Source organism: Dunckerocampus dactyliophorus, chromosome 3 (genome assembly GCF_027744805.1).
Source record: "Dunckerocampus dactyliophorus isolate RoL2022-P2 chromosome 3, RoL_Ddac_1.1, whole genome shotgun sequence".
Classification (NCBI taxonomy): Eukaryota; Metazoa; Chordata; class Actinopteri; order Syngnathiformes; family Syngnathidae; genus Dunckerocampus; species Dunckerocampus dactyliophorus.
The window spans coordinates 36,554,395-36,566,945 of record NC_072821.1 but is presented as its reverse complement, the minus strand read 5'-3'; the positions used below and the strand labels follow the sequence as shown (position 1 = coordinate 36,566,945).

The 12,551-nt window shown below is 40.4% G+C and overlaps 1 protein-coding gene across 3 annotated transcripts in view; it reads right to left on the bottom strand.

The window, feature by feature from the left end:
- The window catches only part of si:ch211-186j3.6 (neural-cadherin), a 313,458-nt gene that overhangs the window by 173,556 nt on the left and 127,351 nt on the right, over positions 1–12,551 (bottom strand). For all 3 annotated transcript variants that reach the window (XM_054770409.1, XM_054770410.1, XM_054770411.1), the window contains exon 7: positions 7,769–7,911. In XM_054770409.1, the coding sequence (XP_054626384.1) occupies positions 7,769–7,911 (143 nt within the window). The remainder of the gene's footprint in view (positions 1–7,768; positions 7,912–12,551) is intronic.

The window sequence follows — 12,551 nt, the reverse complement described above, 5'->3', positions numbered from 1 at the left end:
ACTAATATTTACATTTGTTTGATGATCTGAAACATTTAAGTGTGACAAACATGCAAAAAAATAAGAAATCAGGAAGGGGGAAAATACTTTTTCACACCATTGTACATACACAACGTGCTCTTTCTTGTGTACAATATTATCCTCCGTACAAAAGATGCAGCACAGTGTGATAAAAGGCTCGCACACACACACACACACACACACACACACACACGCATACACACACACACACAACCAGATCAACAAAGGCATTCGAACATAATGATGCGACACAAGGCCATGCAAATGTGCCTTGTTTAGTAAAGACATAAGGGGAAGACAGTATCTTTAGGTGGTATAGGCAGCAAACGCACATAGAATGTACGTTCTGAATGCTCTGAATGGAGTGGCCAATGGTACTTTAGTCTGCCTCCGGCGTGCACAGAGGCGTAATCGGGCCTAAAAGCTGCACATGAGAGCGACACATGCCGTCTAAGTGGCTGAAAGTGGGACATGGAAAAGGTTTCAGGACGTTCCAAGAACAAAAGCACGCAGCGAGCCTCTTCTCATCGGAGAGGTTTTTGTGTCCTTGTCGTCAGTGTGCACGCTTGCAGGTGTGTACTTCTGCTCAGGATGTGGTTGTTTTTTTTTTTTTTTGTATGTGCTCATAAGATTAGGTACACTACGTACACCTGGACATCCAATACAAGAGCTACTGTACATACAGTACATCTGCATTTACAAGAATAGAAAAAATAAACATCATGTTCCAAAAGGAGGATAAGTGTGAACAAGGCATGTTTACCTTCTACTACAAACTACTACCTTTCTTTTTACACTAGTGTGACCTGTTTACCTAAGGATTTGAGGAAACATTAGCATACATTATTTTTTAATATCAATATTAGTATTTTTTTTTTTTATTATGAAACATGACTTTTCTATTTATTACATTTGTAAAAATGACTTTAGTAAACAACCAATAAAATAATGGCCAAGTACCGCACTCCATTGTGCCTCAACTGCATAGAGCGGTGGTGCCCATTGCGTTGATCGCGAAGGTAGTGTGGGTCGATTGCATAAACCTCACTTTGTAGATCAGTCAGCTGACATTAAGCTCCCCTCCTGATTCGCTGGTGTCCTCCAACAGCTAACATGAAGTGGTGAAAAGACATCTGAAGCTATACACAGAGATGCAAATTTGATGTTATTATTGTGATTAGGTATAAACTAAGTGGGTCGTAAGATGTCTTTATCTATAACAAAAGTTATCCGTTCACTTGTAGCAGGTTCACTTGCTTGACGTTCTAAACTCCACTATAGAAATGTGTGTTTTCTACACTTTTGTTTGCTAAACTATTATTTCATGATGAATTGGAAAATGTGTACATTGCTGAAAGCTTTTTAATATGTTGCCTTGACTTCTTTTGCATCATCACTTTCATTTCTTGTACATGTGTAATGATTGATAGTGAATGCTAACTGGACGTACTGTAAAACATGAAGTATGTGTATAATGAATGCTACGTAGCTATTTCACATGCTACTCAGGTCATGTACACAATTATTGAGGAATTATGCCGTACTGAATTGTGAATTATTGGATGATATCAACCACTTTGATTACCTGAAATACTAATCATTAGTATTTAGGATAGTAGTTTCATTAGCAGTTAGATTTGATACATATTAGGGCTGGGCGATATATCGATATTATTAATATATCGATATTTCTTTTAAGCACAATATCAAAAACAAGCATATCATTCACATTGATATTAACTGGATTTGCGCTGTAACTCTTGGTTTGTCTCACTCATCTGTCTGCACTGTGTGTGAGCGCTTGTCCCGCCCCCCTCCGTGCATGCAGGAGGAGAGAGGAGGCGCGGAGCAGAAGCCTCGCTCAGTCTTCAATAAACATGAAGGCGACAACGTCTGAAGAAAAAGCAGTTGCTCAGTAATTTGGAGGTACTTCGAAAAAGTGACTGTCAAGTGCAGAAGCACTACAATGTTTTTCAACAGCTTAAAACTTGGCACAAACTCCAGTACGAGCCTTTGAAGCTGCGGGCTGAAACACCACAAAACTCCTGCCACAACACAGCTCATTGCTTGCTTCTTTTTCCTGTTGTGTTCTTCATGAAAGCACAGTAAAAGTGCAAAGTGGCGTGCTATTACTAAAGCAACGGTGGAAAAAAACAGATTTAAAAATCTGCTGAAAACAATGGACTCGCCATGTCCAGCGAGCGTCACAGTCGCAATTTGCTCTACCACAAATGTACAAGACAGACAAAGCCTGATGCAGCTGATAGATTGGTGTTCCAGGCACAACATCTTTAAAAGGAATAAAGACATGTCTTTTAAAATGTTTTCCTAAAAAAATAATGCTGTTCAAAGTGAAGTATTTTTGAGTTGCTGCTGACATTTAAAAATTTCCTCTGAAACGGGGCACTTTATTTCACATTTTGTTCTTTAGTGGTTTTGGTATTAGCTGAGGATTTGAGCACAGCTAAAGGTTTGTTATAAAGAAGATTGAAGATTATATTTTACTTTGTCTATATTTACTTCAATTAGAAAATGGACAATTTTATTTTAGCGGCTATTTTGCTATAAGATTTTTTAAAATTTGAATGAAACAACTTTGCATATTTGGCTTTGACTTTGTCTAAACTCACTTTGTGGGGAAAAAAAGGGATATATATCATATATTGATAAACATACAACATACATAAATACTCATATTTGAACATATAGTAAGTATATCACACATTTATATATTTATAAATATATTTTTTTATGTTTATAGTAGGAAGTAGTTTTTTCATTTCAAAAGTAGCTCGCAAGCTGAAAAGGTGTGAGCACCCCCGTCTTAGAGAGACAACACAATCGATAGACTCCAGTCAGTCCATCCTCTAACAGAGCATTATGTCCGGCCATAGTCTTTACTTGACTTCTTACAATTCTACGAGTTTGCTGAAAAGGACTACTTTTCTTTGCATGTATCAGGTTTACATGGATGATGTTGGCATGACAGTAAAGACTTTGATGGTTACTGTAGATGTGAAAATGTACATACTGTGTCTTTAATATAGGATAAGTGACCCTGGAACAGAGGATTTTCTATGGGAAACAAATTATTATTATTGGGGATGCTAAACCTGAGAGGTCCCACTATAGATCTTATGGCATAGAACGCACTTCCTCCAGTGTCCTCCAGCATGACAAAGGAGAAGGAAAGGTAACAAGGGAAAGGCGAGGGGGGAGGAAGGGGTGAGAATAAGAATATATTTGCCTGCAAGGAAACAGCGAGAAGAAGCAGGGCAAAGCCATGTGGGTGCGTTACATAAAGCTGGGATCAGATGCAGGTCAGCCATCAGACCAAACAACGGCCAAGACCAAATCATGAAAACTCTTCTGATAACTTCTCAATGCGAGTGCATGTAGCACAGAAAAGACCCTGCAGCTCCTGCAACACAGCAGGTGCTTCCTTATTTATGGCTTTTAATAGCACGGCGTGATCATCATATTGACCCAGCCGCTCCCCGCCCTAATGGCCACCTTAAATCTGCAGGAAACACACTGGATTTTTGGGCTGAGTTACTGGCAAATTAAGACGGGAAGCGCGGCCAGCGGGACCGCCGCCGGCTCACCCAAACAATGCCTTGAATCATTGCACACGTTTGTGTGTGTGGGGGTGAGAGAGAGTGAGTAAGATTGAATGAGAGGAAGAGAGCAAGAGTGAGTGTGAGAGAAAGACATGAGACGAGCCAATAAAGGATTTTCATCATCAGCACCAGCGAGGAAACGAGATGGGACGGAGAGTGAGGGCGGAGTCGGACGTGCTCGTCTTGCATTATGAGGATGATAAAATCATTTTAAAGAGCAAATAGCGAGCTCACTGAGACGTCACTAGACCGTGAGACGAGCACTGGGGTCTCACCTTGACTCGCACCCACAAAAACAACAACTGCTCTATGGCGACCACCCCCAGGGGACACGCCCACATAAATAGGGAAACTCCACATCTATGGCTCATGGACCCTATGAGTTCCGCATTAACAGAAACGCGGAATTGGCCAGTAAAAACTGAATTTACTGCTAAACGCGGAATCTCTCGAAAAGTAACATCATGTGAAAGAAATGATGTCATCGTGAGAAGAAGGAATGCTTGTGTGGGGGAGTATTTCCCCGGCGGACCGCTCAATCGTGGCAGGAGCTCATCACAAGCACGAACCCGCTCCCTCCCAAACTAAACATGCAAAAACAGCAACATGAAACACTGGCGAAAGTTGGCGAAAAAAACTTGGAAACTTGAGTGAATGGAAGCTAGCTGCGTTAGCTTAGTTTAGCAGAGCATGCTAGTGCGGCTGTACGAGTGTGGTAACATTGTGCTGTGTTTTACCGCTTTAACATAAGCCCGCTGACGTCATGCAGCTTCAGAGTGAAAAAACACTAGAGGCACATTTATTCTTGCAGCCAGCTCGTCTTAACCGTCAACAGACATTCTCAACACACACAACACACTTTGCGCCTTCAAAATAAGAGTGCTGGTTGCCACATCTTGTTTAATTGTGAACAAAATACGAGTGTCATAAAAAATATTTTACATTAATAACGCATTTGGAATTGCATCGATAGCTACATCTCCTTAATCACAAGCACGGGCATTACAGTTTGTTGAAGATGTTGTAGCAATGTGTGCACAGACTGACATCCCATTCAAAAAAGTTAGCCAGGCTACATCCATTTCTCAATTACTGGCCAATGATGAATTGCATCAAAAACTGTAAGGATTTTTACATTTAATTCATGGACATTTTATTCACAAACCCAAAAAGGGACACATTCTATGCTGGTAAAATAATGTAAGAGGTAAAAAAAAAAACCAAAAAAAAAAACTAAATGCAATTCTAAAAAAACATTAAAATGAAAAAAAAAAATTGGAAAAAAAAACTCCAAATGAATTTGTAACAAAATAAAAACAAATTTGGGAAAAAATAAAACCAACTTTTTGGAAAAAAAAATGGAATTTGATAACAATAAAACCCAATTTGCAAAAAAAATTAAAAATAGAATTTTGGAAAAAATAAAACAGAATTTGTAAAAAAAAATAAATAAAACAAAATCTGAAAAAAAGAAAATTTGTGGAAAAATAAAACAAAATTTGTAAAAAAAAAATAAAATAAAATGGAATTTGTAAAAATAAATAAATAAATAAATAAAATAGAATTAAAAAAAAAATTGGAAAAAACTCAAATGATTTTTTTTTTAAAAAAGGGAATTTGACGGAATTAGAGAAAAAATAAAACAGAATTTGGAGGGAAAAAACTTGAATTTGGAAAAAACAGTAACACAAAATTTAGAAACAAAATTTATTTTGAAAAAAAACAGAATTTGGAAAAAAAATAAAATGGAGTTTGGGAAAAAAATAAAACAGAATGTGGAAACAATAAAACAAAATTTGGAAAAAAATAAAAGGGAATTTGGGAAAAAAGAAAATGGATTTCAGAGGGCCCTAGCTGAGTCGAGCCACCCTCAATTTAGGGATCTTGCTCTTTCGGTCACTACACAAAGCTTGTGACCATCAGTGAGGGTAGGAACATAAGACCAACCAGTAAATTGAGAGCTTTGTCTTCTGGCTCAGCTCTCACTTCACCACGACGGTCCAAGAACACAAGATCCTCCATCTGGGGCAAGTGGACACCCTCAACGCCTTGGCTGTCCATGAAAATAATCTTAAAGCTGGCAAGGCAAACCAGGCTCCTACTCCGGTTGTACAAGGACTGATGAATTGCAAGGTTTATAGTGTGCGTAAAGCAGTTAACGTGTGCCTCCACTCCTGCCTCATGCACTGCCACTTTCATATTACATGTATTAACGTTCAAAGTAGCCATGCCATGGTTCACAGTCTGATTATGGCTTCTGGCTGCCCTCTTGCCGCGAGACAGATTCTATCAAAACGAGAAATACCGTCATATTTACATCTTGTGATATCTTGTGACACTCCCATCCAATTGTCTTCTGTTTTTTAAAAATTAATTATGTTTAGCTTTAAGATGTAGTTACACAGTCTTGCATCTTTACATCAAAGGGCAACATTGGAAACATAATCCACATGAGGATAAACACAACAACATCATTAAATGGACCAGATTGCTGAAGTAGACAGAAACAAGCAGATTCAGAGACAATTTTCAAAAATGGTCCATCACGCTCCCCCACCCCCCACTCTGAAGCAGCACACAACCCACTTATCCCATTCCCATCACTTGAGGCGTCCCCTCCATGCCGCCTGGGAGGACGCAACAATAAACCTCAGATGGCGTTTTGTCGTCTGTGTAAGAAAATATGGAAGAAAGGGCTCCCAGAGTGCGCCTGATTATTCCAAAGTCTCTGTGATGCGACCTGTCACAATTTAAGAACGCCCCAATCCGCTGGCGGGATGAGGGATGGCAGCGCATTCTCATCCACAATAGACATGATGATCTCAATGCCGCCAAACTCACTCGCACTTTGAAGGGAAAATAGCTGAAGTGCAAATGTGGAATATTGGAAGATATTTCAGGATTCATGTTATACGTTTCATATACTTAAATACTTATACTATACTTACACTTGTGAATGCTTACATCGTTTTCATGAGTAGAAAGTTGTAAAAACACTTAGTGCTATTATGTTAGGTGTTAGCATTTTAGCACTAGTATGCTAACATTACCATAGTAGCACTTTTTGACATTTTCATAAGTATTAACATACGCAGACACTTAGCTCTACCATGTTTGGTGTCACATGCTAATGTTAGCATGATAACGTTAGTATAGAATCATTTTTTTTGCCATTTTTGAGTATTAGGACACTTAGACACTTAGCGCTACCATGCTAGGTGTTACATGCTAAATTTGGCATGTCACTATGTTCACGTTACCATTGTAGCATTTTTTGCCCTTTTTATAAGTAGAATTTATAGAAACTGTGCTATCAAGGGTTAGCATGATAATATTAGCATGTTAGCATCGCTAGCATGCTAACATTAGCATAGTAGCATTTATATCCATTTTCATTAGTATCAACATTGGCAGACACTTAGCTCTATCATGCTAGATTTTACATACTAATGTTAGCATTGTTAAAATGCTAACATTAGCATAACAACATTTAAGCCATTTTCATAAGTGGAAACTTATATGAACACTTATGCGCTATCATGCTAGGTATCATTCACACATTCATTTTACATTTCAACACGGCTTTAGCTCTTCTGCATACCAGCTACTCTTAAATTCAGTCTGCATTTTGATATTTGTGCCTTTCCGCCTCATTTCAGTTTTTTCTTCAGCTCTTAAGCATCCACACGCAATGTCTCTGGCATTGCCATCTTCTAGTTAGTATGTGTTAACCAGAGTGGTCATTCACAATATGTTCCCTGTAATGTGCTCATGCAAAATGTTTAAGATCCAATTAGAAGTTTTTTTTAACACCTTACAACAGGGATGTCCAAACTTTTCCAGTGAGGGTCACACAAAAAAGAACAGAAGGCTGGGGGGCACTATGATACATTTTGTAAATAACAGATGCTAAAAGCAACCCAATGTAGGTCAACATACGCTAAACACTCTGAACAAAACATCCCCATATGAGCTTTGTGTTATAGGTGTTACTAGTGTAATATCTAATATAATATAATATCTATCATGAATAATCAATTGGAAAATAAAATAAAAACAAGCCCGTGGGCCGCACATTGCAGGCAAAAATGGACAAAAATGATGTAATAAAGCAGTTTTTTTCTGACCTTTCTGACTATCGATGACAAAATTGCCCTCGTCGTTTCCTGATGTGATCCTGTAGGTGATCCCGTCTCCGTCCGGATCCTTTGCCAGCACGGTGGCCACCAGCGTGTTTGGACCGGCGTCCTCTGAGACGAACGTCCGATAGCTGACACAATCACAAGAAACATGGGTCATGTATTTTTCCCGTTTGGAAACATTTATGACATGTTACAATAGAAGAGTAGAAGACACTGCCATTCACCAACTTGGCCTCTAGGTAGCGCAACTACACTCGTGGCTTAAATTGTGGTCATCTATGGCCATAAATATGAACTTGTGGGACGTAAACTGTTAACAAAAGTACAAAATTGTGTGATATTCTACTCGTGTTGGCCATTTGTGTGGTTGTTAGCGGCCTGCTTTCTTGGTTCGTGGAGGGTGATGATCATCCTGGGTGGTGCCAATATGACTGTAAAGTGGACACTTCCATTGGTGCCAACAAACGCTGAAAATACCGTATTGACCCTGACGTTGACCCTGTGTGGTGTCAGAGGGCTGAAAAAATAGGAAGTTTTATGTGTAGCTTGTTCACGGAGATGGTAAAGCCTCAAACGTGTGAAACGTAAAAATAAAAGTAACCAAGAGAAAGATTGTACAAAGAAACATAACAAACATAACGACTCACTCAAACTCAAACCCTTTATAGGACTTTCAATATCAAGGGACAAGCGGTGAATTCTAAACTCATCCGCTTCATTAAAAACCTGAACATAAGATGCCATTTTGCCCCTAGAAAGCAGTCTGAAAAAGCTGTGTTATGGAGGATACTCTCTCCCAGTAGGCTTGTAGGTTCAGCGGCGTGCTTAAAGCTTTGGTGCGCAAAGGGATTCATTCTATTGTTGGGTTAGCTTTAAATGAAGCTGGTGCTGATGTCAATTATTTTAATCTGAGCAAAGGAAACGTTGGTGACCCCGATGTGATTGAACGTGGCAGTTTGAAGAAACATGCAGTAGCTGATTTCAAGCCGGACTTTATTTGCCAACTGCCAACAACAGAATGAATGTTGGCGCTTTTTGGAGGTTTTTTCAGAAGGCTTTAACCCATTACTTGCATTCTTGGCTGCCTCTGTTTATCTGTTTGTGTATCTTTAGAACGCACAGAAAAGTGTAAGACGTGTGTTCATGTCTCACATGAGGATTGTTGATGATGGGCAAAATCAGCACAAAAAATATCTTGTTACAGAAAAATAAGTATTTTTGCCCTTGATTTAATTTCATGAGTCTTCTGAGAATTTGTTGTCATGAAAGCAAATGTTTTTGTTTTTTCTATTGCTTGGAAGTTGACAAGGAACCTGACATTCATTCATTGTTGAAAAATGAAGGAAAATGTGCACATGAAAAAAAAGCCTGTATCCACAGTAGGGCTGCATAATTCTGGAAAGTCAATCACCATTTTCTTTCTCAGAATTACAATTGTGATTTCCCAGGAAGACAGACACAGACACAGACCTTTTAAAGAAATTACACGTTTGTTTATTACATCATCCTTTATAATATCACGCCTCCACTATCACTCCCACGCTAAATGGTGCTTTTTCACAAATAAATGAATGAATAAATGACTGCTAGACTGGTGACTGGTGGACTATGGTCTATTATCAGTCAAAACCGATGTAAATACAAGTGACATGTAGTTTTGTGGGCACTAGGTGGCAGTACTGACACAAACCATTGAGACGTTCACTTACATGACCCTAACACTGACCCTAACACTCCAACGTGTCCTAGGTTTTCCCTGAGGCCTAGGTTAGGGTTAGGACGTGCCCTGAACACCTCCCCAGGTAGGTGTCCGGGAGGGATCCAGATGCCCGAGCCACCACATCTGGTTCCTCTCAATGCAGAGGAGCAGTGGTTCTACTTTGAGTTTCTCCCGAATGACAGTGCTTTTCACCTTATCTCTAAGGGAGACCCAAGCCACCCTACGGGGAATCATTGCAGATGCTTACACCCGCCATCTTGTCCTTTCGGCCACTACCCAAACCTCATGACCATAGGGGAGGGTAGGAATGTAGATCCACTGGTAAACTGAGAGCTTTGCTTTTCGGCTCAGCTCCCTCTTCACCACAATGGATCAATGCAGAGAGTCTGCATCACTGCAGATGCCACACCGATCTGCCTGTCCATCTCACGTTCCATCCTTCCCTCACTCGTGAACAAGACCCCAAGATACTTCAACTCCTCCACTTAGGGCAGGATCTCATCCCCAACCCGGAGATGGCACTCCACCCTTTTCTGAGAGAGAACCATGGACTCGGACTTGGAGGTGCTGATTCTCATCCCGGCCACTTCACGCTCGGCTGCGAACCGATCCAGTGAGAGTTGAACATCACGGCCCGAAAAAGCTAGTGGGACCTCATCATCTGCAAAAAGAAGAAACTAGGGCTGTCTTTGACAAAGGACTTTCATATTCTAATCTGGATCAGGACAAGGACCCTTGCTGAGCTCAAAGCAGAGGGGGTCACACCTGGGATGTCAGGTGTTGCTGATGAGCTCTCTGGAGGTGTCGTGGGCCTATCATCGAAACACCAATGAAATAGGGTGCCCATCTGACGACCCCAATGAAGTTTGAAACCCACCCCCCTTCCTGTCCTTACCCAAGCGCAGGGTGTGCCAAGCTCATCCTCTGTGGGCCGTGATCCGCCAACTATCCACACACAATTTCGGCTGTTTTTAGTTTGCTAAAAACTAATGGGACAAATTAAATGGTATCCACTTAAATTGCCACATTTAGTGTAATTGCATATTTTCTATTGCCAATTTTCCCATTGAAGATGGGCAATTTCATCATGTTTAATAAAATTGTTACATTTAACAGTCCGGGGTATTTTTTTCCTGCAATGACCTTATATACATTCTACATTTCAACGTTTATGCGTTTATTTCGGTCCAGCTTCAGCTCAGCTTCCAAGTTATTCTTTCATCCATTCTACATTTCAGCAGATTTCTACACTTTACTTTGTGAAACTATTATTTTATGAATAATTGAAAAATGTGCCCTTTGCTGAAACCTTTGTAATATGATGTGACATGGCTCAGGTGGTACAGTGCTAAGTTCCCAACCCAGAGATTGCCGGTTCAATTCCTGTGTAGGTGTAACGTTTCCAACTGACATATTTCCACAGCATTTCAGTCCATTCATACGCAATGTCGACTGACAGATTACACATTTTGAGTCACTCCGAGTAAAATCATTTACAATGGTTACTATGAAGTGAGTATGTAAGATGATGTACATACAGCATGTATTCAGTGTCCGTGAGAGCCAAACAATGGCTGGCCCCAGTGTCCATGTAGCATTTCTGCTTGTTAACGTCCCTCCATCAAAGCGTACGTTCATAATCCAATGACTTGCACATGCCAACTTCTGACACATTCCATTGTTTTCCACAGGAATGTTTTTGACAAGGTTGTCATGGACGCCTGAAATGGTGTTTTTGTGCGTCAGACAGGCTGACAGGCGTGTTTATCTGCTTGTCACTTTGCCAGCGACGTGCAGTCATTCTTCACTTAAGACGCAAAGAGCTCCAATTAGGAGGCGTCACTGTTTGATTAGTTCCGCCTGGGAAGGACAGTTGAGATGCCTTCACTTGCTACCTTTGAAGAGGCGTAGTAGAGCTGCCCAGGGCTGCTAAAAGCCTGGGTAAATGAGTGTGGGGGGGCAAACAAATCATGCAGATCTCAACTGTAAAACAAGCTCAGATTCAAAACACTCCTCTGTAACGCTTTCAAGCAGATGTGGTGTGCAGGCGTCCACTATGTGAGGAGGGGGGTGTCAGGACCACCCTGGACAATGCAGGCCCACCCCAGAGCAGCCAAACGCCGTCTGGAATCGCATCTCAGGCGGAGGCACGTCTTTAATTTGTCCTGATCGATGTTGCAATCAAATGAAAAGCACTTGAGACATACGCCAGCACACACTAATTACTTTTTAACCTTTTTTTTGATGTGACTTTGTTTTTATACGGGGGTCCGCAGTGGAAAATAGACGCCTCCCCCAGGCCTCAGTCGTCCTGTGAAAATTAATTACTGAATTTAATTATTGAGTTCATTTGCTTTCTATAAATGGAGGAAAGCGAGTAGGTTAGTGCGTGTTAAAGTTGACTAGTTGGAGGCGGGGGTCACTGATTGCACTATTCATCGAGCCCGCCCCCCTGCAGTGACTCATTAATCACCAGCAAACTGCTGGTGTTGAATGACACCCCCGATTTTGCCTTCAATGTGTGTAATTGTTGAGTTTAGTCACGTCTACTGAGAATCGCGTTGCCTTCAACAACTGGGAATCGAACCCGAATCCTGCATGTTTGTTCTTTTCATATGTAATGATTATTAAGAAATGATAGGAGGAAGTATAATTTTACAGTGTATCCCTGCATACTCGCCATTCTGCATTTGCGACACAGCAAATTCACTGATTCCTCGTAAAAAACTTTATTTTTTTTCCTGGGAAAATAAGCCATTTTTTTCCACAGAAATAACATCTCATTCACCCTGACAGGCCGGAACATATTTACAACAACACACACAAGTACAAGCCTTAATGATGTCTGACACACTCCTGATCAAATTCTTAAGAGCAGTTGAAAAATGTCAAGAATGTACATTTTGTACTGTTGGATCTAAAGGAGGTTCTAAGCAGAGCTTCAAAATGCAAAAAGAAGAAATGGGAGTGAGACAAAAAAGCATTTATTGCAAAGAAGCTGAAATAGGCTGCTCATCAGCTGATCAAAAATTTAAGACCATAGCCTAA